This window comes from Oncorhynchus keta, chromosome 16 (genome assembly GCF_023373465.1).
Source record: "Oncorhynchus keta strain PuntledgeMale-10-30-2019 chromosome 16, Oket_V2, whole genome shotgun sequence".
NCBI lineage: Eukaryota > Metazoa > Chordata > Actinopteri > Salmoniformes > Salmonidae > Oncorhynchus > Oncorhynchus keta.
The window spans coordinates 7856344-7883904 of NC_068436.1; the positions used below are offsets into that span (position 1 = coordinate 7856344).

Consider the following 27561-nt stretch of genomic DNA (forward strand, 5'->3'; position numbering starts at 1 on the left):
ATCTAGGCCTCACACTCATTCAGTCTATTTAGTTGTATGATTATTGTCAGTTAAGAAAATTGTGCCTCTGTCTTTTAGATCTGCCCCCCCCTTTGAGGATTCCCACATGGATACAGGTCATTCAGATGCTCACTCACACCACACATATACACACAGATATGTTGTTGAGCTGTTTACTTGCTGTCACTTTGTGCATCTCTCTTTCAGATCTGCCATGTACTTCACCACCACTGCCTCACCCAGAAGTACATACACTGGGTCTATCAGGACTGACAAAGCAGAGATGGGGGACTGGCAAGGGAAAATAAAACATGCACTCACACACATTATCCACAATGTAAATCAGTTGTAATAACTTGTTTATTTTATGTATGCTCCATTTTATTTGAGAAAAATATCTGCAAAAAGTACCTTCACAGTTAAAGCAATGTTTTTGGTTTATTAGATATTTCTCTGAATACAATGTGTGACCAGAAGGAAGTTGGCAGACCTGCAACCCTTGGACTGTGTGTAGGTTTTGTCATCTTGTAACGGAATTCCTCTTCAGAGGAGGAGTAGCAAGGATCAGACCAATGTGCAGCGTGGTAAGTGTCCATAATGATATATTTAATAAATCAACTGAACAAAAGTACAAACAACCGAAACAGTCCTGCATGGTGAAACCACTAACACAGTATGCAACCACCCACAAAACACAATAGAAAACAGGCTTCCTAAATATGGCTCCCAATCAGAGACAACGACTGACACCTGTCTCTGATTGAGAACCATACTAGGCCAAACACAGAAATATAACAACAGAACAAAACCTAGAAAAACAACAGAATGGCCACTCACGCCCTGACCAACTAAAATAAAGACAGGTCAGAACGTGACACATCTGGGGCTTAAAAATAGAGAGATGGGGAGAGATATAGAGGGAGGGGAGGAAGAGTGCGGTTTAAAGGTTTATCATTAATAACTGACACAATTTTATAATGAATACATATTAGAATAATACATAAGAGTGACCAATAGTTACTGTACTGTGATTGTTTATTTACTCAATCAAGTAGTGCCCCAAGGAGGGATCGAACCGTATCTCAAAAGCAGCAGAAAAGGTCAAATAAGATCACCAAAATTTCCGTTATGGCTATACACGACTGGCCATAAGATAAAAATCTGTCTTCCCCTGAACAAGGCAGCTAACCCACTGTTCCCAGGTCGTCATTGTAAATAAGAATTTGTTCTTAACTTGTTATGGCTGTGGGCAGTATTGAGTAGCTTGGATGAATAAGGTGCCCAGAGTAAACTGTCTGCTACTCAGGCCCAGTTGCTAATATATGCATATTTGGACAGAAAACACTCCAAAGTTTCTAAAACTGTTTGAATGATGTCTGTGAGTATAACATAACTCATATGGCTGGCAAAAACCTGGGGAAAAATCCAAACAGGAAGTGGGAAATCTGAGGTTTGTAGTTTTTCAACTCATTCCCTATCGAATGCACAGTGTCTATGGGGGCAAATTGCGCTTCCTAAGGCTTCCATTAGATGTCAGTCTTTAGAACCTTGTTTGATGATTCTACTGTGAAATGGGGGCGAATGAGAGGGGAATGAGTCAGTCTGCCAGAGAGCCACGAGCTGGCCACACGCGTTCACGTGAGAGTTAGCTTGAGTTCCATTTCTGAAGACAAAGGAATTCTCCGGTTGGAACATTATTGAAGAGTTATGTTAAAAACATCCTAAAGATTGATTCTATACATCGTTTGACATGTTTCTACGGACTGTAACTGAATTTTTTAAAAACTTTTTGTCTGCACCTAGTGATCGCGCGTCATGAATTTGGATTACTGGGCTAAACGCGCAAACAAAAAGGAGGTATTTGGACATAAATGATGGACATTATCGAACAAAACAAAAATGTATTGTGGAACTGGGATTCCTGGGAGTGCATTCTGTTGAAAATCATCAAAGGTAAGTGAATATTTATAATGTTATTTCTGACTTCTGTTGACTACACAACATGCCGGATATCTGTTTGGGTTGTTTTGGTCTCTGAGCGCTGTACTCAGGTTATACATGGTGTGCTTTTTCGGTAAAGCTTTTTGAAATCTGACACAGTGGTTGTATTAAGGAGAAGCGTATCTATAATTCCGTGCATAATAGTTGTATCTTTTATCAATATTTGTTATGAGTATTTCTGTAAATTGATGTGGCTCTCTGCAAAATCACCGGCTGTTTTGGAACTACTGAACGTAACGCGCCAATGTATACTGAGATTGTTTGATATAAATATGAACTTTATCGAACAAAACATACATGTATTGTGTAACATGAAGTCCTATGAGTGTCATCTGATGAAGATCATCAAAGGGTAGTGATTAATTTATCTATATTTCTGCTTTTTGTGACTCCTCTCTTTGACTGGAAAAATGGCTGTGTTTTTCTGTGATTTGGCTCTGACCTAACATAATCGTTTGGTTTGCTTTTGTCGTAAATCCTTTTTGAAATCGGACACTGTGGTGGGATTAACAAGAAGTGTATCTTTAAAATGGTGTGAAATACTTGTATGTTTGAGGAATTTTAATTATGGGATTTCTGTTTTGAATTTGGCGCCCTGCACTTTCACTGGCTGTTGTCATATCGATCCCGTTAGCGGGATCTCAGCCCAAAGATTTAACTGACTTGCCTAGTTATATTTAATACCAATGGGTGCCCTTCTTTACGAGGCATTGGAAAACCTTCCTAGTCTTTGTGGTTGAGTCTGTGTTTGAAATTCACTGCTCGACTGAGGAACCTTACAGGTAGTCATATTAAACACTACTATTGCACACAGAGTGAGTCCATGCAACGTATTGTGTGACTTGTCAAGTACATTTTTACTCCTGAACTTACTTAGGCTTGCCATAACAAATAAGTTGAATACTTATTGACTCAAGTGATTTCAGCTTTTCATTTTGTATTCATTTGTAAAAAAAATAAATAAAAAAATAATAATAAAAAAAAAACATCATTCCACTTAGATGCTATGCGGTATTGTGTAGCCCAGTGACAAATCTGAATTGAATCAATTCAAAATTCAGACTGAACCACAATTTCAAAGGGTGTGAATACTTTCTGAAGGCACTGCAGGTGGGAGGGGCTTACAGGATGTCTCCAATTTATTAGAACGTTTGCATTGAATACATATTCGTCGATGTCAACAGAATCACAGGACAAGTTAATGGTAACATGGCTATTGTTACGAGGAGATACGTTCTTTATTGTACAATAAAGGCTGGCTGGCTCGTGTGCGTCCACACAGACAAATCAAATAGAGTTGTGGTAGTCACATACACGTATTTAGAAGATGCTATTGCGGGTGTAGTGACATGCTTTGTGTTGCTAGCTCCAACAGTGCAGTAGTATCTAACGACACACCAATCGCAAAGTAAAAGAATGGAATTAAGAAACAAATATTAGGTTGAGCAATGTCGGAGTGGAATTGATTAGAATACACAGTATATACATATTAAATGAGTAGATCAGTATGTAAACATTATTAAAGTGACCAGTGATTCCATGTCTATGTACATAGGGCAGCAGCCTCTAAGGTGCAGGGTTGACTATTTGTATTTTACCTTTATTTAACTAGGCATGTCAGTTAAGAACAACTTATTTACAATGATGGCCTACTCCGGCCAAACCCAGACAGCACTGGGCCAATTGTGCGCCACCCTATGGAACTCCCAATTACAGCCTGGTGTGATTCAGCCTGGATTCAAACCAGGGACTGTAGTGATGCATCTTACACTGAAATGCAGTGCCTGCGGTGTCTTCTTTAAAGGCCTAGTGCAGTAAAACAATTTATTATCCTGTATTTTATATATATTTCCACACTGAGGTTGGAATAATAATGTGAAATTGTGGCTAATTCCCTTTAAGTATCAGTCAAACTGATTTTTCAGATTTTGAGAGTTTCACTAAGATCAGCAATCTTATCGATAATTTCAGTCATATTCTTAAGAGTCAGGGAGGAGCATAACAAATTTCAGGACCAATAATACCTAGTACGTTACAGTGTCCTTCCTTCGCCAAAAGACAACTCATGGCGGCTGACGACTGCTTTCAGATTTTGGACATCTAATGAGTTGGCCAAATTCTCAGACCGTTAAATTCATATGGGCCTGTAAAGAGTAGGTTAAATTGTTTACCCACTTTCCTAGGACAGCCACACCCCAGGAGGGTATGATTGACATACCAAAAATCTCACCCGGGTGTAGGACATGACCATAGGCTTCCTGATTGTCTGGGATAAGTCATTTGGCACACTTCAGTACCCCAGAGTTGGTTTTACCCATTTCATTGAAAAGATCGGTGACCAGAATTCTTAACATGTACATTTCTGATACCTCCCAGATGGGGGGATGCCCACATCCATCCAAAAGGTGCTCCCATGCCTTCCCCTATTCCTGGAAATGTTTACACCTGTTACTCTAAGTCTAACACACTAAAATCCCCTTTAGCATAGTTTCTCCTATCACTATACTCTTCTCTCAGTTGACCCATATATTTATGAAAAGCTCTAGTATCTCCCATATCTTCTAGTAGTCCTACCAGGAGCGGAACAATCATGGCAGACCTGGACATCATTACCTTACCCACATCACGTTTCCAAATACACCATTAAACCAGTGTCCAATTTGGTCAAAGATGGGGTTGTCAGCTTTTGACAGAGCACCTCCTAACTTAGCCAGATCATTAATTATAGTTGTCAGATGAGTCAGGAAGTAACATGACACAGTAATCCTCATCGTTTATTCCAAGGGACCTGTCTTTAGCCAATATGTGCCATTTCGTCTCTGGTCACTACTGCCTTAAAATTCTGCACATTTAGTGACAACTGAGTAAAACCCTGTTTTATCAAATTAGTAAGGGCCTGCATGGAGTATGTCAAATTATGAATCCATATACCCATTACTACAACTTCCCACATGCTGCTTCCTTCCCCCTTTGACCAACATCAGAATAGTATAATTGCTTTTTCTTTGTCGAGACCTAGTATTGTTCCTTTTCATAAAATGGAGTAATAATCTACATCCAAAATCATTCTTTCCAATTGGTACTGCCTGGGTTCCCCACCGAAATGCTGTGGAGGTGGGTTTCTGGAAAATAATGACCCGTGTGCCAGATGTGTTTCCCCCTCCCCTGTAATCCTATGTATGTCACTGCTTTCACCCATGTATCATTCTCCACATCCCCGTCCACCAAGGGAACGGGTAAGATTTGGAGAGCAATAAATACCCTGCATGTGTTTCCATGGTTGCGATTTTCTTGTTTCACCAACCATAGTGTGTGTATGATGGTTTCCTCGACATCTGATGACTCTTCAGGTTCTGTGGCTGAACCTTGTTGGTTCTTCTGTCCTTTGTCTCGGGACCTCCCTTCCTCCTTCAGATGTTCTCGGGGCCCTGCTTTCCCTCCCTCCAGTTGCTCACCCATGGCTTCCACTCTGGGAGGTGCTTGCAGTGGGAGAGATGATGCCAGCCGGACCGCTGCGTTGCCCGCAGGACCGTTGGCTTTACCACGGTTACCTGGAACACACCCATCCATCGTGGTTGGTTCCATTTTCGCTTTTGGACCCCGAGTTTCACTCATTCTCCAACGTTTATGGGTAGCTGCTCAGGGTCTTCACCTGGGATTGGTTCTGCTGCTTTCCTAGTGTGGAGAGAATTTACAACAGAAGGTAGTTCCTTCATGTACTCAAGATGGTCACACTGTCTCAGTTATCTCAGTTATGTCTATCTGTCGGTCATAGGTCTCACCCCTGGGGTGTTCATTGGCCGTCTCGCTAACATTTCACAAGGTGTACACCCAATACCTTTGTTAAGGCTGCTGCGCATTTTCATGAGGACAAGAGGTAATCCCTCTACCCATGTCATTCCTGTGGAATGGCATAGTTTGACAAGGGAGAATAACATGTTCTTATTAGCCCTCAGTAACTCTCGTTACTCTGCGGTTGATAGATGGACACAAACTTTTGGTCAACACCCATCATTCTTGGCCATTTGGGTAACCACATCTCTTATGTGATGGGTCCCATTGTCTGCAGACAAACCTCAGGCACTCCGAACCGGAGTATCATTTTCCTAACTAGCCATTTTAACAACTGTTCGAGCAACTCAATTGGATGTTTCCACCCGCCTGGTAAACCTGTCAGTTATCACCAGGCTGCATCTTTCTTTTGGCTCTAGCATGTCTATAAAATCCATAGCTATGTTGACAAAATATCCTTTTGGAGTGGGGGAACTTCCCTGGTTGCAGCTCACTCCATGAGCCAATCGGCATTGGCCAATAGCCAATGTGTTAGGTTTTCACATAGCTTCAAACAACTGTTCAACAAAAGGTCTGTTTTTAATAGGAGTGCCAGTGGTAGTAGTAAACTCTCTTGCTAGTCTGAGTAGCCAGTAAAGACCTTCCCCCAATTCACAAGCTGTGGTCAGAGCTAATAAATCTGTCTGTTGCGCTGATAAATGGTCTGGTAGGGGCCGTATAACCTCAATATCACATCTACTTCAGATAATCCTACAATACGTCTACCCTGTGCTTTGATCTATATAGGCAGAACCATCAACGAACAGCACCATGTCAGAGTCAAGCAGAGGTACATCAAACAAGTCTTTGTAACGGTACACATTCCTGGGCTATCCAGATGTCCTGTTACTGATGATTTGCTCAGGGAAGCCCAAACAACTTGTCCAGGTTTGTCTAAACAGGAACAGGGAGCTCCAGTGTCTATTAGAAATGGTAGGTCATGTCCATTGACATTTAAGAGTAACCATTGGCTCTTCTCTTCCATCAATGATTTCATAATGGAGCAGGGGAGTCATTGTTGATTCCGAGGGAAATGAGAACTGTTGGTGTTCTGATTTCCCATGGCTGTCCTCTGTCATTAGGAAAGTGTCCTCTTTCAGGCCTAAATTTTCCTCTGCCTCTGTTGTAACCTCTTCCATTTTCCCCATTGCAAACTCACATGCCCCAACTGCCCACAGGTCCAGCATTGAGTGTTGTTCCGTTCACGAAGGGCTCTGGCGGGCACATATCCTCTCCCAGTCCATGTTTGTGGTCACCATAATGTTGAGTGGTGAAAAGCACATACCCTTCAGGCACCAGGTTCACAGATGTGACAGATATGACTGTGGGGGAGCTGCAGGCTGTGGTTGTGGTGAGCCTGTAGAAACAACGTGAGCAGATGTCTTTTTGTCTTCCAGTCTGTTCCTTTTTGTAGAGCGAGTCGGGTGGAGAGGGAACTCTCTCCAGGAACTGTGCCTCCTTTTCCGTCCAGCACCATCATCCCCAATCAGTTTCTGATACAAGGGCACTTCATCTTCATCCCCTTCTCCTTGTTCATTCTTCCCGTCTGAATTATCTCCTTGACTAAATCCAAACTCGTCTTGTTGAATGAACCAGCTATTGGATATCTACTTTCTCCCGCCATCTCAGTCCATACATGCCATTTCTTAAGTGTCTGTAAATTCCACAGCAGGAAACTTATTTTGCATATATTCAACAGGTGTGACAGGCAGGCTTCATTGCTCCAATCTCCTCATTCTGATTTGACTGCGTCATGATGCTCCGTTTTTTTATTTAGAGAGTCTGCGTGTAATGTGTCCTCTAACCTCTATATGGGTATCCTAAAGTGGGTGTAATGTGTATGAATATGCCTATAAAAATTCCTCTATCTCCTTTCAGTGTGTTAAATAACAGTGGTTGAGAGTAGAATTAGGATTGCAGTCCCACTTAATCCAGGCTATAGTAATTGGTTCTACTAAACTCAAACATAATTCCCACACGGGCCTCACAAAGAAACCCGCATGCCAAACGACTTTAATTTCTAATGTTTTATCTTAATTGTGTAGAGTAACAGTAATATGTATACACCAGTGCCCTCTGGTGGTGATACAAAAGTACCCTTTTTAATAAATGTTTCCAATACTGTCCTATGGTAGGAAAGTGTCACCAACAAATACGTTCAACTTTTATTTAAATAATTTCTACATTTTTATTCCACCATTGGACCATTACCCAATAACTCCCGCCATAATCCACAGACAAACAATGAAAAACATACAAACGCAACTTTCATAACCAACTCAACTCATTCATTGGGTACCTCTACAAAATAAACTCCACAAAATAAAAAATAACTAGAATTGTCGCGAGTGTTACAACCCAAATAACAAATATGAAAACCGGACAATTTGTCGCTCTGAATTGTCTCTAACAAATACAATTAAAATCTTCAAACTTTAATTTAATTCATCCTATATTGACATTATGCATTTCACCAATAGTCTGATACGTAATTTCTCCAAACTAAAATGTAACGATGTCATATTCAATGCATATGTCTATCATTTAGATTGAGTGATGTGCCGCTTACTTGTTAGAGGGAAACCACACCAGTAAATGCAATTTCATTACAGACTTAGATTAAACGGGTGTCTGCTTTTGAGCTCTGGCTACATGGTGTGGAATCTCTACCAACCGGGGTGACATTCACTCCTGGCAAACTCGCCAAATGTTAGGGTTCATTCCTACTTCGTCCTTGTCAATCATTGGTGAAATTAGCACTATGACAATATCTTTAATTAAATAATTCAAAAACTTGTATTTATCCAATTTCAGACAGAAGTTGACCATCAGGAACATAGCACGCATGTTTTCGAGTAAATTCTGCATCAAACAAAAAGTCTCAAGTTGTTTTATTGAACCGAAGTCCCGCCTTTGTGTTGTCACTGACTATGTCATTACCTTTTTACTCTTGAGACCAAAACCCTGCATCCATAGCTATACAAACAGAGTTTCAGTGATATCTAAAAAGCTAGGCAATAAATGTCCACTCCCCAAAGTTGATTTATTATGGAATGTATGACTAGTTTCTTATCTCCCACACTCCCCTGCAGAGTTCTCAGTCACACATTTCTAAGAGGGGTCTTCTTTATGAGAGAGAGAGAACTGTGGAACAATTCTAAAACGATATAATGAATATATATTGTAAATCTGTAGTCTAGGACCCTATAAATGTAAGGAGGGAGGGGTCTTATAACCCCTCCCCTTCTATGCATTTAACATAAGCATAATCAATTATTCTAATACATCAAACATTTGTACAGCCCCAAATCATGACCCCTAGGTGAATCCTGACACTAGGTAAAGCCCCACCTTATCTCAGCTCACTGGTCACTATAGCAACACCCACCCGTAGCACACGCTCCAGCAGGTATATCTCCCCAAAGCCAACACCTCGTTTGGCCACCTTTCCTTCCAGTTCTCTGCTGCCAATGACTGGAATGAATTGCAAAAATTACTGAAGCTGGAGACTTATAATCTCCCTCACTAACTTTAAGCATCAGCTGTCAAGAGCAGCTTACCAATCACTGTACCTGTACACAGGCCATCTGTAAATAGCACACCCAACTACCTCATCCCAATACTGTTATTTTTTTGCACCCTAGTAGCTCTACTTGCCTGTGCGTTTGTTTATCCCTTGTGTAACTCTGCTGTTGTTCGTCACACCGCGTTGCTTTATCTTGGCCAGGTCGTCGTTGTAAATGAGAACTTGTTCTCAACTTGCCAACCTGGTTAAATAAATGTATTTTTTTCAAAAAATAATGATGTATTTGAGAGACCAGTGCTCATTGAATATAGAGTACAAAATATTAGGAACACCTTCCTTATGAGTTTGACCCCCTTTGCCCTCAGAACAGCCTCAATTCATTGGGCATGGACTCTACAAGATGTCAAAAGCTTTCCACAGAAATGTTGGCTGATGTTGACTCCAATAATTCCCACAGTTGTGTCAAATTGGCTGGATGTCCTTCGGGTGGTGGAGCGTTCTGAATACACACAGGAAGCTGTTTGAGCGTGAAAATCCAGCAGCATTGCAGTTCTTGACATACTCAAACCAGTGTGCCTGGCACCTACTACCATACCCTGTTCAAAGACACTTAAATATTTTCTATTGCACATTCACACTCTGAATGGCACACATACACAATCCATGTTTAACCTGCCCTCCTTCCTTTCATCTACACTGATTGAAGTGGATTTAACAGGTGACATCAATAAGGGATCATAGCTTTCACCTGGATAGTCTGTAATCGGAAGAGGTGTTCCGGATGTTTTGTACTCACTCGGTGTAGTTTACATGTTGTCCTCAATCTAACCCAACCCCGTCTGTTTTGCCTCATAGTCGTGCACCTGTCAGTTTTCTTGCTAAACAAACCAACCCGTCTATTGGAGAAGCAGTTTCTATATTAATATTGTAATGTCTTTGATTTTTTTTAAACTCAACAACCTTTTCTCGCAAACATGTCAGAGATCACGTGATACAGGCAACAACCAAAAAACGTCACATACATTAACCAAATTCATCGAAGGTGCTTGAAGGCCCAAAGCACCTTTAGCGCCTAGTTAGCTATTCCATCCGACACCGTGGGGGTAAGTGTGGATTTAAGAGTTTAGAAAATATGATCCATTTACTCAGCCATGTCAAAACACAGACATATATTCAAATATCTGAATACAGGGATTAGAGTTATTGTATTGACACATGCCTCGTCCTAAACAAAGTTTAGATGTCTATTATTAGCTAGCTAATGTTTGATAGCTTGTTAGCATAGTAGGAAGACATTGGTTCCCAGTGGCGCGAGCTAGAGAGCTAGCATATCAACTTGTTACACTCGAGCTGCAATTTCAATGTGTCCATGTAGAGTTGTAAATGCAACAGTTATTTATTTATTTTTTATTATTATTATTTTGGTACATTTTCGTACAAATCAATTATTAGCTACTGGACCATGTGTAACGCGAAGCCTCATGGAAAAAGTGCTGTATCTCGTTAAATATGGGGGTAGACTGGACTTCCAATTGCATTGCACATGTGCTGAAACTATAGCACGCTATAACTGCAGCAATACGGTGTGGTGTGTACAGTTGGATCCCTTCAATTAGGCAGGTTTCCTTCCATTGGCCCAGGTTTATTCGACAACGCAATGTCGCAAATAAAGTAATTGCAACATGTAATGGAAACGGTAGATAGAATGGATATTTTCAAAATATCGACAACATTTGTATTCGTATATAGACAAATCCACACGTCAATCTAAATTTCTGTATTGGTGGGGTCAAGGTGTTATAAACATTGACTGATTTACTTATATGAAAATCGTTGACATTCTTGCATGTTGCCTTTATCTTTTTGTAAAGTATATTCTCTATGTGAACTATAATTGTTGACAAAAAGACACGATGACGTGTTTCTGCACGTGAGTTTAGCTAGCCAACGTCGCCATGACATCGCCTAAAAGCGTCATCTGGGATTTCTATTGGAAAAGCAGTTTCTGACTGTCTTGGACTCGGCTTCGTCATTGTTTTTCAACCTGGACTCGGTCGTAGACGTAACATAGTAAATTAAAAATGTTCTCCTTCCCTGTGGTAGGATATGTTACATTTCGTAAGGGAAGGAAATTAATTTGTGGATGTCCGTCATCCATTTCGCATGATATGTTATAAATTACAATTTTTATATGTCATTTGCAATACGTATATCCTACAAATTGCAAAGTATTGTGGCTAACTTTATCTAGGTGGCTAACATTAGTTAGGTTAGGGGTTTATGGTTAGGGTTATGTTTAGGCGTAAGGTTTAACTATATATAACATGCAAAGTAGAAAGTGTTTCCTAAAATGCTAAAATTGTCTGCGATGAGATTCGAAAGCTCAACTTTTGGGTTGCTAGACTTTTATGTTATGCGCCTACCTATCCACCCCGACCAACCAACCTCCTTTCGTGTTTGCCTTAACCAGTTGAAGCTATGGGGGCGCTATTTCATTATTGGATTAAAAAAACGTGCCCGTTTTAAGCGCAATATTTTGTCACAAAAAGATGCTTGACTATGCATATAATAGCCAGCTTTGGAAAGAAAACGCTGACGTTTTCAAAACTGCAAAGATATTATCTGTGAGTGCCCCAGAACTGATCTTACAGGTGAAACCAAGATGCAACTTCAACAGGAAATGAGTAGGATTTTTGAGGTTCTGTTTTCCATTGTCTCCTTATATGGCTGTGAATATGCTGTGAACGAGCTTATGCGCTCTGCCGTTCGTCCAAGATGTCTGCAGCATTGTGACGTATTTGTAGGCATATCATTGGAAGATTGGCCATAAGACTACATTTGCCAGGGGCCTGTCCGGTGTCCTTTGTCTACGTTGGTGCGTAATTCTCAGTGGAAATAATTTTACCATGAGATACAGACAGAGAAGTATCGTTCCTGGAAGTGTGCATCATTGAAGAGATATGTGAAAAACACCTTGAGGATTGGTTCTAAACAACGTTTGCCATGTTTCAGTCGATATTATGGAGTTAATTTGGAAAAAAGTTAGGCGTTTGGATAACTGAATTTTCGTTTTTTTTTGGTAGCCAAACGTGACTCACCAAACGGACCGATTTCTCCTGCACAAAATATCTTTCAGGAAAAACTGAACATTGCTATCTAACTAAGAGTCTCCTCATTGAAAACATCCGAAGTTCTTCAAAGGTAAATTATTTATTTGAATGTTTTTGCTGGTTTTTGTGAAAATGTTTCCTGCTGATGCTAACGCTAAATGCTACGCTAGCTATCAGTACTGTTACACAAATGCTAGTTTGCTATGCTTGAGAAGCATATTTTTGAAAATCTGAGATGACAGTGTTGTTAACAAAAGGCTAAGCTTGAGAGCTAGCATTTTCATTTCATTTGCGATTTTCATGAATAGTTAACGTTACGTTATGGTATTGAGCTTGAGGCTATGATTATGCTACCGGATCCGGCATGGCTCCACGCAAGAAGTTAAGTAACTTTGTCTTATTAACCATGCCAAACATAACATATCACACTAATTTGAGTTTCCTGGATTTATTTTTACTATGTTACGCGTAGTCTGAGACCAGGCTGGTTTTTCAGCCTAGTCACTTTTGGCAGGTATTGTTCTGAAGCCACATCACACCAGCAGCACCTCTTGTGGCTTCTTCTATTGATGATTGATACTGTATTTTGAGCAGAGCTCTGGTCTTTTGTCAAAAGTAGTGCTCTGTAAAGTTGAAAGGGTGCCATTTGGGACACAAACACTGCCCATTATTAACCTGTTTTTCTCCTCTTGTTATTTCAGCGTATAATCACCAACACAGAGAACATACTGCTATGGCAGAACCAGATGTACAATTTAAGGTGAGTCTTTGACTGTGTCTTATGGCACCCTACTCCCTATATAGTGCACAACTTTTGACTAGGGCCCATAGGGCTTTGGCCCCATTAAGCATTGCCTGATGTGAACTATTCCTTGAAGAAAAGACATCTCAGAAGAGCTAAGATTAATAATTGATGACTTGGATAAAGCTGGAAAGGGTTACAAAAGTATCTCTAAAAGCCTTGATATTCATCAATCCATGGTTGGACAAATTGTCTATAAATAGAGAAAGTTCAGCACTGTTGCTACTTTCCCTAGGAATGGACGTCCTAAAAAGATGACTGCAAGAGCACAGCGCAGAATGCTTAATGAGGTTAGGAAGAATCCTTGAGTGTTAGCTAAAGACTTACAGAAATCTCTGGAACATGCTAACATCTGTCATCAAAAAGAAAGGAGGACCAAGGCACTCTTCATATCATTCATTAAAATGCCTTTATTGGTATGGCATGTTCAATAGAAACCAAGTTTTTTTTAAACCGACGCGTTTTGGCTGCATGGCCTTCATCAGGGAGTACAAAAAAAAGAATACAATGTCCTCTTTTGAACAACTTTTCCAATTAGCCCTAATTGGAAGAGGGAGTGGTTGCAAAATTGATTACACACCTAGTAAGCAATAATATACACATTAAAAGGTGAAATACTGAGGCTATGTCATAAAAATACAACTCCAAGCTAGAAGTATCAGAACACTTAGAAAGGTAGTTCTAACCTTAAATATGACTGGGAGAAGTGTCAAGAATAAGAAAACAATATATTCCATAGTACACAAGAACACAGAAAAACATGAACAACAACAACAGTCTAAACAGAGCTGAGGGCAATTGAGCAAAATGTCCACTAGATGACAGCAAATGGACCACTAGATGACAGCAAATGGACCTATCACGACCCTACAGGAAGGGTGCGAAATCCATATCTTCATTTAAACCAAGGTATTTAGTGGCCTGTAGTTTGTAAATCCATATCTTCATTTAAACCAGGGTATTTAGTGGCCTGTAGTTTGTAAATCCATATCTTCATTTAAACCAGGGTATTTAGTGGCCTGTAGTTTGTAAATCCATATCTTCATTTAAACCAGGGTATTTAGTGGCCTGTAGTTTGTAAATCCATATCTTCATTTAAACCAGGGTATTTAGTGGCTTGTAGTTTGTAAATCCCCAAACTTTCCCTTTGGTTTAACTGTTTAAGAAATGGTTATTAGAAGGATCCAAAATGAAGTCATTTACCAAAGTTCAAACCAACATAGGAAGGGCTGTAGCTCCCATGGCACATCATTTAACCTGTTAAAAATACAATCCTGAAAGATAAAGATGTTATGAATAAGAGTCCATTCAGTCAGTGAGGCAATGAATTCTGTAGGAGGCATCTCAGTTTCAGGTCGGGTACTCAAGAAATGGTGCATAGCTGCCAAACCTTGTTCATTCATGTTCAATGGTGGTGTATAGAGACTCTACATCCATGGTGACTAAAAAGGAAGCTGTACCAATATTGTTCAATTCTTTAATTTTGTTCAACACATCTGTGGTATCTTGAAGATGGGCTGTGAGTGACGTCAGAAAGGTCTTAATAAAGTAATCAATGTACTTAGAGATGGGTTCTGTCAGACTTTCATTACCATTAATGACTGGTCTGCTGGGGGATTTACAAGATGTTTGTGGACTTTTGGAAGAAGGTTAAAAGAAGCCATACGCGGACTGCCATTGAATATAAATTTGAACTCCTTGTCTGAAATGTAGCCATTCTCCTTAGCATCTGTGAGGATCCCTTTCACTTCAGTTTTTAGGTCCTCAGTAGGGTTGAAGGTAAGAGATTGGTAGAATTCATCATTGTCTAATTGACAGTCTTTACTCCACACTACTGTAGCACCACCTTTGTCTGCTTTTTTAACCACAATCCGTTCATTTTTGGACAATGATTCAACTGCATCCCTCTCTTTCTTAGAAAGATTACATCATGTTTGGCTGGAGTCAATTTTACCCTTAAACAGATTCTCCACATCAAATTTCACTTTCTTGGCAAATGTATTTAGTGTGGCATTCTGGACGATGGGACAAAAAGTGGACTTGGGCTTAAAAGGTGTTTTTGAGGGAACAGAAACTGCCTGACCTGAGACACTGGCGTCTGTAGTTGGAGAGATGTTTTGCTTGTACCAGGCCTTCAGATGTAGAAACAGGTCAATCTTTGTATTAAATTCATTATTTAGAACTACCTTTCTAAGTGTTCTGATACTTCTAGCTTGGTGTTGTATTTTTATGATAACATAGCTACAGTATTTCACCTTTTAATGTGTATATTATTGCTTACTAGGTGTCTAATCAATTTTGCAACCACTCCCTCTTCCAATTAGGGCTAATTGGAAAAGTTGTTCAAAAGAGGACATTGTATTCTTTTTTTTGTACTCCCTGACGAAGGCCATGCAGCTGAAATGCGTTGTTTAAAAAAAAAAAAAAGTTGTTTCTATTGAACATGCCATACTAATAAAGGCATTTTAATTCATTATATGAAGAGTGCCTTGGTCCTCCTTTCTTTTTGATGACCAATTTACCCTTTTTACCAAAGAGCACCTTCTATCTACCAAAATGTACTATTGTGTACCTTAGTCGCGCTTCCCTTCCTCCTCTTTCTACTATGCTAACATCTGTGTTGACGAGTCTACGATACTTAAAACACAAAACAAGAATGGTTTTCATGGGAGGACACCACGGAAGAAGCCACTGCTGTCCAGAAAAAAACATTGCTGCAAGTCTTAAGTTTGCAAAAGAGCACTTGGATGTTCCACGGCGCTACTGGCATAAATATTCTGTGGACAGCTGAAACTAAAGTTCAGTTGTTTGGAAGGAAGGAAGGAATACACAACACTGTCTGGAGAAAAAAAGGCACTCCCACAACAACATCAACACCTCATCCCAACTGTAAAATATAGGTGGAGGGAGCATCGTGGTTTGGGGCTGCTTTGCTACCTCAGGGCTTGGACAGCTTGCTATCGTCGACGGAAAAAGGAATTCCCGTGTTTATCCAAGACATTTTTGTAGGAGAATGTAAGGCTCTGTCCGCCAATTGAAGCACAGCATAAGTTGGGTGACGCAACAGGACAACTTCCCAAAACACAGAAATAAATCAACAGAAGAAAATCCGCCTTCTGGAGTGACCCAGTCATAGTCCTGACCTCAACCGGATTGAGATGCTGTGGCATGACCTCGAGTGGTTCACACCAGACATCCCAAGAATATTGCTGGACTGAAAAAGTTTTGTAAAGAGGAATGGTCAAATTCCTCCTGACCATTGTGCAGGTCTGATCCGCAACTACAGAAAACGTTTGGTTGAAGTTATTGCTGCCACAGGATGGTCAACCAGTTATTAAATCCAAGGGTTCACATACTTTTTCCACCCTGCACTGTGAATGTTTACACGGTGTGTTCAATGAAGACATGAAAACGTATACTTGTTTATTAGTTCAGCAGAAATGTGTTTGTCTATTTTTGTGACTTAGATGAAGAGCAGATCACATTTTATGACCAATTTATGCAGAAATTCAGGTAATTCCAAAGGGTTCACATACTTTTTCTTGCCACTGTATATATAGATGTCATTTGGGATGCACACTTTGGTTTGGAATTGCTCCTTCGTCTAGCAATAACCAGTACTACACTACATTGGTGTTTAGTTGCTATTCCTTTTGACCAATGTGTTATTTTAATTACTACCCGTATTCTTTTAATTACTACCCGTGTTTCAGCTAGTGTTGTGCGGAGATGGAGGTACAGGAAAAACCACCTTCGTGAAGAGGCATTTAACGGGAGAGTTTGAAAAGAAATACGTTGGTGAGTTTCTCAGAGTCCAGACAGTCCTCTGTCCCCCTTCTCTCTTTGTTTTTACGTACCTCTTCTTTTTCATCTTCTGCTTCTTCTCCTTCATAACACCACCATACCTTCCATCAATAATCAGACTTCATTCTCTCCTGAGGGAAATTTAGTTTGCAGGCAAACTTTATAATTGTAGACTTGAAAAGACGCAATGATGCGCAGAAACACATGAATTTAGCTCGCCAACGTGGAAGAGCCTTTTCTGACTGTCTTGGATACTAGGCTTCATTGTTTTTGAACCTGGACTCTGGGGTAGACGTAACATGGTATATGCACATTTGTCTCCTTCCCTTTGGTAGGCTATGTTAAGGGAAGGACATTTATTTGTCGATGTCCCTCATCCATTTTGCATGATATGTCACGAATTACAATTCATATATGTAATTTCCAATACTTCTATGTTACGAATTACAATTTATTGTGGCTAACTTTAGCTAGGTGGGTAGCGTGATCCAAAATAAAAAAAATGCAATCCATAAAAGAGTATAAACCATTCTAGATCCCTGAACCATGGCTGACCTGCCCCTCGCTCACCCTTCTCTTCCCCCTGTAGCGACTCTGGGAGTAGAGGTGCACCCCTTGGTCTTCCACACCACTCGAGGGACCATCAAGTACAATGTCTGGGACACAGCCGGCCAGGAGAAGTTTGGGGGGCTCAGAGACGGCTACTACATACAGGGTACGTCACATTTGTGTGGGTCACATGTCCGTGTGTTGTATTGTAGTAGAAACAGAGTAGGTCACATCCTGTCCTCAGATCTCTACACAATCTTACCTTCTGGTGCAAAATGACTTGGATGGGTACAGACTCCACATATTTAACGATTATCTGATATAATCGATTACTCTTCTCTCTCCAGCCCAGTGTGCGATCATCATGTTCGACGTCACATCTCGCGTCACCTATAAGAACGTGCCCAACTGGCACCGCGACCTGGTGCGCGTCTGCGAGAACATACCCATAGTCCTGTGCGGAAACAAGGTGGACATCAAGGACAGGAAGGTCAAAGCCAAGAGCATCGTGTTCCACCGTAAGAAGAACCTTCAGGTAACATTTACATTTAAGTCATTTAGCAGACGCTCTTATCCAGAGCGACTTACAAATTGGTGCATTCACCTTGTGACATCCAGTGGAACAGCCACTTTACAATAGTGCATCTAAATCTTTTAGGGGGTGAGAAGGATTACTTTATCCTATCCTAGGTATTCCTTAAAGAGGTGGGGTTTCAGGTGTCTCCGGAAGGTGGTGATTGACTCCGCTGTCCTGGCGTCGTGAGGGAGTTTGTTCCACCATTGGGAGGCCAGAGCAGCGAACAGTTTTGACTGGGCTGAGTGGGAACTGTACTTCCTCAGTGGCAACGCCAGCCCGACCCACATGTTAAGATAGGTGTGTTAGTTGACAGGTTAAAAAAAACACTGTCTCTACAAGTATATACAGTTGAAGTCGGAAGTTTACATACACTTAGTTTGGAGTCATTAAAACTCGCTTTTTAACCACTCCACACATTTTTTTGTTTACAAACTATAGTTTTGGCAAGTCGTTTAGGATGTCAACTTTGTGCATGACACAAGTAATTTTTCCAACAATTTTTTAGACAGATTATTTCACTTAAGTCACTGTATCACAATTCCAGTGGGTCAGAAGTTTACATACACTAAGTTGACTGTGCCTTTAAACAGCTTGGAAAATTCCAGAAAATTATGTTGAGGCTTTAGAAGCTTCTGATAGGGAAATGTACATTATTTGACTCAATTGGAGGTATGCTTGTGGATGTATTTCAAGGCCTACCTTCAAACTCAGTGCCTCTTTGCATGACGTTATGGGAAAATCAAAATAAATCAGTAAAGACCTCAGAAAAACAATTGTAGACCTTCACAAGTCTGGTTCGTCCTTGGGAGCATATTCCAAATGCCTGAAGGTACCATGTTCATCTGTACAAACAATAGTACGCAAATATAAACACCATGGGACCACACAGCCAACATACCCCTCAGGGAGGAGATGTGTTCTGTCTCCTAGAGATGAACGTACTTTGGTGTGAAAAGTGCAAATCAATCCCAGAACAACAGCAAAGGACCTTGTGATGATGCTGGAGGAAACGGGTACAAAAGTATCTATATCCACAGTAAAACGAGTCCTATATCGACATGACCTGAAAGGGCCTCTCAGCAAGGAAGAAGCCACTGCTCCAAAACCGCCATTAAAAAAGCCAGACTACGGTATTCAACTGCACATGGGGACAAAGACTGTACTTTTTAGAGAAATGTCCTCGGGTCTGATGAAACACAAATAGAACTTTTTGGCCATAATGACCATCATTATGTTTGGAGGAAAAAGGAGGAGACTTGCAAGCTGAAGAACACCAACCCAACTGTGGAGCACGGGGGTGGCAGTATCATTTTGTGGGGGTGCTTTGCTGCAGGAGGGACTGGTGCACTTCACAAAATAGATGGCGTCATAAGGAAGGAAAATTGTGGGTATATTGAAGCAACATCTCAAGACATCAGTCAGGAAGTTAAAGCTTGGTTGCAAATGGGTCTTCCTAATGTACAATGACCCCAAGCATACTTCCAAAGTTGTGTCAAATTGGCATACGGGCAACGCGATCAAGGTATTGGAGTGGCCATCACAAAGCCCTGACCTCAATCCCATATAAAATGTGTGGACAGACCTGAAAAAGCGTGTGCGAGCAAGCAGGCAAACAAACCTGACTCAGTTACACCAGCCCTGTCAGGAGTAATGGGCCAAAATTCACCCAACTTATTGTGGGAAGCTTGTGGAAGGCTACCCAAAACGTTTGACCCAACTTAATCAATTTTAAAGACAATGCTACCAAATACTAATAGACTGTATGTAAACTTCTGACCCACTGGGAATGTGATGTAAGAAATAAGCTGAAATAAATTGTTATTCTGACATTTCACATTCTTAAAATAGTGGTGGTCCTAACTGACCTAAGACAGGGCATTTTTACTAGGCTTAAATGTCAGGAATTGTGAAACTGAGTTTAAATGCATTTGGATAAGGTGTATGTAAACTTCTGACTTCAACTGTATGCCTCAGCTGGAGTGCGGTGTCTGCAGTGTTTCTCCCTTCCTTGGTTCCCTTTTTTTTTAGGTGGGAGAGCTAAAATAGCATCTAATTAGCCAAAATAGATTTGATTAGATAGTTTGGACACCATCTCATTCAAGGGTTTTTCTTTATTTTTTACTATGTTCTACATTGTAGAATAATAGTGAAGAGATCACTACTATGGAATTACACACATGGAATCATGTAGTAACCAAAAAAGTATTTTATATTTGAGATTCTTCAAAGTAGCCACTCTTTGCCTTCTTTGACAACTTTGCACACCAGCTTCATGAGGTAGCCACCTGGAATGGCTACCTCTGGCTCTTTCAATTAACAGGTGTGCCTTGTTAAAAGTTAATTTGTGGAATTATTTTCCTTAATGCATTTGAGCCAATCAGTTGTGTTGTGACAAGCTAGGTGTGGTATGTGGAATACCAAGTCCATATTATGGCAAGAACAGCTCAAATAAGCAAAGCAGATCACAATCACCTGACCTCAACCCAATTGAGATGGTTTGGTATGAGTTGGACTGCAGAGTGAAGGAAAAGCAGCCAACGAGTGCTCAGAATATGTGGGAACTCCTTCAAGACTGTTCCAAAAGCCATCCAGGTGACTTCCTCATGAAGCTGGTTGAGAGAATGCCAAGAATGTGCCAAGCTGTCATCAAGGAAAAGGGTGGCTACGTTGAAGAATGTAAAATATAATTTTTTGGTTACTGCATGATTCCATATGTGTTATTTCATAGTTTTGATGTATTCACTACTCTAAATTGTTGAAAAAATGTACAAATAAAGAAAAACCCTTGAATGAGTAGGTGTTTATAAACCTTTGACTTGTGTGTGTGAATGAGAGGGCGAGAGAGAGCCTGGATAGAGAAGACCATACCTAATTGACTGACACACTCCACCTCCCCATCAGTACTATGACATCTCAGCCAAGAGTAACTACAACTTTGAGAAGCCCTTCCTGTGGCTGGCCAGGAAGCTGGTAGGAGACCCCAACCTAGAGTTTGTGGAGATGCCAGCCCTCGCCCCCCCAGAAGTCGTCATGGACGCCTCCCTGGCTGCGCAGTACGAGAACGACCTTAAGGTGCGTACACGCATGCAGAAATTGTACACGCATGCAGAAGACACACACACATGCAGAAGTCACACACGCTATACACCGTACACACAGGCTGGGTCAGTGTACATAAGAGCGTCTGCTAAATGACTTAAATGTAAATGTTAAATGTACGAGGTGTTATTTATTTGAATTGTTTTTATTTACATCAGGAACTTGCAAACAACTATTTCGTTTTACAGGTGATAAAAATAACGAATACACAATTTTTCCTCACGCTTCCAGGTTGCCGCAGAAACAGGGCTTCCAGATGAAGACGACGACCTTTAACCTGTGACCTCGCTGGCCTCCAGTGTTCTGGGAGCGTGCCCTATTGCTGACCTTTTTAATTGTAAAAGCCTTCCCCCAATGTTTTTTTTTTTGTGCGTTTCAAACTGAGAATGTGTGTCTGGTTGCGTGAAGATTTCAGTAGAGACCGACAGGAGTAGAAGTTTAGACTGCTCAAAGTAGGCATTACTCACACGCATACAAATGAAAGACTTTGTACGCTCGCTGTACTATACTGACTAAGGGTGATATGAAATCACACTAAATAAAAACTATTTGAATACAAACTAGCTGCTGTGTCAATCCATGTGAACAGAATCGGCGTGTGAATGGAATTCAGCAAAAATCACATTTGACTTGCTTCTGGGTCGACCTTGTTGATGTTTGACAGCCTTTTATTCTACAGAGGTGGCTCTGGTGTGGATGACAGGGATTGATCATTCATGTACAAGCTCCACAACATAAAGTTGAATAGTAAATACATGTGTACAATAATCTATTTGTACAGTGCCTTCAGAAGGTTTTCGCACACCGTGACTTATTCCACATGTTGTGTTGGAGCCTGAATTGAAAATTGGTTAAATCAACAACAAAAACCCATCTACACGCATCCCTGTATCACAACCGACAATGTTTGGGAGTCCCATAGGGCGGCGCACAATTGGCCCAGCGTCAAGGGTTTGGCCGGTGTAGGCCATCATTGTAAATAAGACTTGCCTAGTTAAAGGTTCAATAAATTTAAAAAAACACAATACCCCGTAATTACAAAGTGACAATTTTTTATTAAAAAAAATATATATAATTTATTTTTTACATAAGTGTTCACACCCCTGAGTCAATGCATGTTAGAATCACCTTTGGCAGTGATTACCCAGAAAGACTCATAAGTGTAAGTCTAAGAGCTTTGCACACCTGGATTGTACAATATTTGCACATTTGTTATTTAAATTCTTCAATCTCTGTCAAGTTGGTTGTTGATCATTCCTAGACAGCCAATTTTAGGTCTTGACATAGATTTAAGTGGATTTAAGTCCACTGTAACTAGACCACTCAAGAACATTCAATGTCGTCTTAGTAAGCAACCAGTGTATATTTGGCCTCTTTTTTTTTTTAGGTTATTGCCCTGATGAAAGGTGGATTTGTCTCCCGGTGTCTGTCGGACAGCAGACAACCAGGTTAACCTCAAGGATTTTACCTGTGCTTAGGTCTATTCCATATAGTTTTATCCTAAAAACAACTCTAGTCCTTGCCGATGACAATGCTTGTAAATATGAAGAGTGGTACTAAGTGGTGTTGGATTTGCCTCAAACATAACGCTTTGTATTTAGGAAATAAAGTTCATTTCTTAGCCACTTTTTTTTCTATTTTAATTTAGTGCATTGCAAAAGGATGCATGTTTTGGAATATTTTTATTCTGTGCATTCTTCCTTTTCACTCTGTCATTTAGGTTAGTTTTGTGGAGTAACTACAATGTTAATCTATCACAGACATTCAACTCTTAACTGTTTTGAAAAGGCACCGTCGGCCTCATGGTGAAATCCCTGAGTGGTTTCCTTCCTCCCCGGGAACTGAGTTAGGAAGGATACCTGTATCTTTGTAGTGACTGAGTGTATTGACCCACCATTCAAAATGGGGAGGACGGGCTTGTGATGATGGTTGGAGCGGAATCTGTGGAATGGTATCAAATGAATCAGGCACGTGGTTTCCATATGTTTGATACCATTCCACGTGGCTTCTTTCCAGACATTATTATGAGCCTTCCTCCCCTCAGCAGCCTCCAGTGAACTTCACCATGTTCAAAAGGATATATTCAATGTCTGCTTTTTTCTTTTTTTTGCCGATCTACCAAAAGGTGCCCTTTTACGAGGCATTGGAAAACCTCAATGGTCTTTTTGGTTGAATCTGTGTTTGAAATTCATTGCTCTACTGAGGGACCTTACAATTATCTGTATGTGTGGGGTACAGAGATGAGGTAGTCATTCAAAAAATCATGTTAAACACTATTATTGCAGACAGAGTGACTCCACGGAATGTAACATGTTAAGCACATTTGTACTCAACTTATTTAGGCTTGTCATAACAATGGCGTTAAACTTACTGACTCGAGACATTTCGGCTTTTCTTTTTTTCATTAATTTGTAAACATTTCTCAAATATAATTCCGAGTTGACATTATCGAGTGTTGTGTGTAGGCCAGTGACACAATCTCAATTTAAATCCATTTAAAATTCAGGCTGTAACATAACAAAATGTGGAAAAAGTCAGGGGATGTGAATACTTTCTGAAGGCACTGTAGGTATTTTTCTCCACATGTTGTGTGTTCTATCATGAAAAGTTGTCTTCACAAGTTGTTCTCTTCAGAAACAACCAGCAGACAGGATATTGGTACCCTTGCACCTTTCTTAAATAATTCAGAATTCTGACAAAAAATAAAAACTCCACAACTGGTTATTTGAATTTCCACATTGCAGAACCAAATACAATTTTAGAAAATATAACTATTGACAAAATGAATAGCACCCAGTACTCGTACTTGGTTGCACAGCATTTGGTCAACATAACTGCCACTAATTGCAGCTCTCAATGAGCTTGCTGTACTTTTCTACTGGCAACTTTGCCCATTTTTCAGCTGTAAATTGCTCCCAATTCTTCAATGTTTGATGGTTGACTTTGACCAACTGCTGTTTTGAGATCTCGCCTTAGGTTTTTGACGGGACTCAGATCTGGACTCTTTGCCAGTGTTTCTTCTTGAATCGTTCCTGGGTGCTTCTTTGTGTTCTTGGGGTTGTTGTCCTGCTGGATACCCACGACCTTTGAAGGGAGACCTCGTTTTTGGAATCTGGGTTGAACACTGCACTCAAACTCCTTGATAATCTGCTGATTTCATGATGCCTTGCACATGTTCAAGGCCCCCAGTACCAGAGGCAGCAAAGCAGCCCCACAGTATTATAAAAAAAAAACTCTCCCATGTTTGGTTGTAGGGAGGGTGTTATTTTCTTTGAATGCTTAATTTGGTCATACATCACTGTAGGTCTACTTGGAATTTCGTTTTTTCAACTGGAGAAGTAAAAACAACAAAAAAAAGACTTGAGTGAAGGGTGACAATATATCAGGCTGCAACTGTACCCAGGGATCATAGTGTCAAGACAAACCCCGGGTGTTTGCAACCTTTTATGTGTAAGAGGTTGAGACATCAGAGGAGAGTTAATACATGGGAGATTAGGATGGAGGTATGGAATAGGTATACAAGGAAGCAGAGCTGAGTGAAAGAGAGCATCTGAGGCAAGGAGAAGAAGCAAGAATAGAGGAAAAAGGCGGTGACATTTACACACACCAGGGTAAAACCCAAAGGTTTGGTTCTGTAATGAGAAAATGCACCTCTTTTCCAATGTTATTCCACCTATTTCTGTTTGCTTTCTCGTTTGTCTCCTCGTTCTCTGTATTTCACATTGTGTGCCGGTCGCGTGACCCCACAGATCGTAACTCCCGGTCTCCTATTTTCCCAACAGCTGAAGAGAAGTGAAGATCCCATGATGCTACTCGGGCCATCTGCCATGGTGCTCAATGGCCTAAACTCCACAGGTACAGTAGCGTGCCCTCATCATCTTAACACCACAGTGACTGATGTAGATTCTCTCAACTGAAGATATATATATATATATATATACCTCTCTCTCTCACTCTGTTGTTTTGATTTGACATTTTAGTAATTTAGCAGATGCTCTTATCCTGAGCGACTTACAGGAGTAATTAGGGCTAAGTCCCTTGTTCAAGGGCAGATTTGGGATTTGAACCTACGCTCTTAACAGCTAGGCTACCAGCTGCACCAAATCAGGTGTGCTGATGTATTCAGAATTGGGTTAACTATTGTGGAAAAGGGAGTGGGAGGTTTTTGATTTAAAGTATGACAGATCCCACAAGTTTTGTATTATCCAGCTCAGTGGCCATGTGGTTAGAGTGACTGTCCTGAGCTTGGAAGGTTGGGCTTTTGATCCCAGGTCGAGTCATACCAAAAGCGGCCAGATTCCTCTCTGCTTGTCACTCAGCATTAAAGAAAATGATTAGTGTCCAGTGGGTGTACTTGTTTTGAACTCTTCATCAAAAGCCTCACGCTACAGTAGATAGGCTCATGCCATTCTGGCTTGGACAAGGCTACTTATATGTCTCAATACTCTCTAAAAGGCATTAATAATGGATAAAACACACTTTTTCATTTTATCTCTCAATGGAATGATAAGCAGTGCAACCAAATCAATGACTTTCTGTGTGCCTTCAAACGTGACAAAAGAGAGGAAATGAATGAAGGAGGAGAAGAGGGGTGGTGGAAAGGGGGAGTGAGAGGTTTATCATTAGCAAATAAAAAAAGGAATACAAAAAATATCTTCATAAATCAATATTCATTGCATCACTTTATTTTGTTGACCTGGCCTTATTTAGCTATATTTAGAAAGCAGATGGGGGTCAAGAAATAACAATTCAAATACAGCCTCTTCTTATTTATAGATGGACAACCCACTGGGTTGACTTTACAGATTTAGAATTGAACCTATTACCTTTACATTCGGTGCACTGTTTGGGTAGTGTGCCCAAAACAGAGATCGTGCGTGATATTTACTTTGCATGCGTTTTTACGCATGCCATTGATCAGAGAGAGAGAGAGATTAATCGCCCTCTGCACAACTGTTGCTCTAATCCTCCTTGAGAGGATAGGCTTAGTAAAACTACAGGTTGGAGACGCTGCTGCAGCCATATTGAACAGACATTTTGTAAAAAAAGATAGTTCTTTTTTTATTTGATAACCATATTCTAATGAGCATTTACCCTACTAAATATTTTTACAATTAACTTTGAAACTTATTTTCGGGCAGGTCATTGGATGAATCAGTAGGCTAATAAATTGTAATTTTCTAATTTGGTAACCTTTTAATTAGTGGTTGTAGATTAGAATAACGCTTTTTGATAGTTTAGAGATTGTGACAGTGACAACACAGTTTTGAAGATGAAAGACCGATTGGAACAGTTGAAGGCGGTAAGCTACGTCTTTTTATACACTTGTTCGTGTTTTCATAGACTTGCTTGCTATTAGCTTAACATATAACCGTTGCCAATCATATATAATTATATAATAAGGAAGGGGGACGTATCATATTTACTCGTTTGTTTTTGCGCACTAGATGCGGTTGGTCCGGATGAGCGGTTTGGCCAAAACGTTAGACCAACGGTTTGATCCCATTTTCAGGCCTAGAAAAGCGGAAATAGCCTAGTTGAACATTGGGCTAATTAACATCAGAGCATTCATTTAATCTAGGAAGTAGGTCGGCCTAATTGGGGTGTGATGATATTCAGGCTGTACACTTGTTTATTAGATGGTGCGTTACAAATGGAGTGGGGTGGATACAGAAAGGGGATCAGAAGGGTTGATTAAGGAAGGGTTGTTTTCTAATTTCCTGCACCTCTTCCAAGGTCTCAATGTCATCGATGTAGGCTATTCATTGTAGCTTGTGTGCGCTGCAATCCTCATTGTGTCTGGTTAAAAAAAATGTACTTTATAGTGGCGTCAGAACACTGATGTAAGAACCGCTAAAAAGCCTGTGAGTGTGATTATCTCACCACAAACACACTACCACAGCAACTCTGTCTGTCTGTGTGTGTGTGTCGGAACAGAAAAGTGATGTGGCTGGGGATGATGTGGAGATTCCAGTGGAGAACCAAGCCTTTATGGATGACTTCTTCGCCCAGGTATTTCTGACCATACTCCTGATGTGTGTGTGCGCGCGCGTGTGTGTGTTCACCAGTGTGTCATCATTGCCTGTCTCGGTCTCAGATTGAGGAGATTCGCAGCAGCATCGACAAGATAGATGAGAGTGTGGCGCAAGCAAAGAAGCTGTACTCGACCATCCTCTCCGCCCCTACGCCAGAGCAGAGTAAACATCATCATTCAATCCCACTCTCTCTGACCCCCCTCTCTCTCTCTCTCTCTCTCTCACTC

The 27561-nt window shown here is 40.6% G+C and overlaps 2 protein-coding genes across 8 annotated transcripts in view; both read left to right on the forward strand.

Moving 5' to 3' along the window:
• Window positions 1–162: 162 nt before the first annotated feature.
• Window positions 163–21862, forward strand: LOC118395453 (GTP-binding nuclear protein Ran-like). Of its 3 annotated transcripts, none has more exons than XM_035789252.2 (8): window positions 163–337; window positions 446–584; window positions 13170–13228; window positions 16984–17068; window positions 17664–17789; window positions 17971–18158; window positions 21102–21272; window positions 21531–21862. In XM_035789252.2, exons 3-8 carry the CDS (start codon window positions 13202–13204, stop codon window positions 21573–21575), a joined length of 642 nt encoding a protein of 213 aa, XP_035645145.1. In that variant the 5' UTR covers window positions 163–337; window positions 446–584; window positions 13170–13201; the 3' UTR covers window positions 21576–21862. The 3 variants fall into 3 exon arrangements, with proteins under 3 accessions (XP_035645145.1, XP_052320579.1, XP_035645142.1); XM_052464619.1 differs by lacking the exons at window positions 163–337; window positions 446–584 and adding exons at window positions 10136–10461; window positions 12442–12559; XM_035789249.1 differs by lacking the exons at window positions 163–337; window positions 446–584 and adding an exon at window positions 10137–10461.
• A 3232-nt stretch (window positions 21863–25094) lies between these two features.
• The window catches only part of LOC118395538 (syntaxin-3), a 31287-nt gene continuing 28820 nt past the window's right edge, over window positions 25095–27561 (forward strand). Inside the window, exons 1-3 of one of the 5 annotated variants that reach the window (XM_052464610.1) lie at window positions 25095–25154; window positions 27237–27311; window positions 27397–27496. In XM_052464610.1, coding sequence (XP_052320570.1) covers window positions 27291–27311; window positions 27397–27496 — 121 coding nt within the window. In that variant the 5' untranslated portion in view covers window positions 25095–25154; window positions 27237–27290. Of the gene's footprint in view, window positions 25155–25985; window positions 26602–27236; window positions 27312–27396; window positions 27497–27561 lie in introns of those variants that run through there. The other 4 variants (XM_052464616.1, XM_052464617.1, XR_008065602.1 and 1 more) reach the window with 4 other exon arrangements.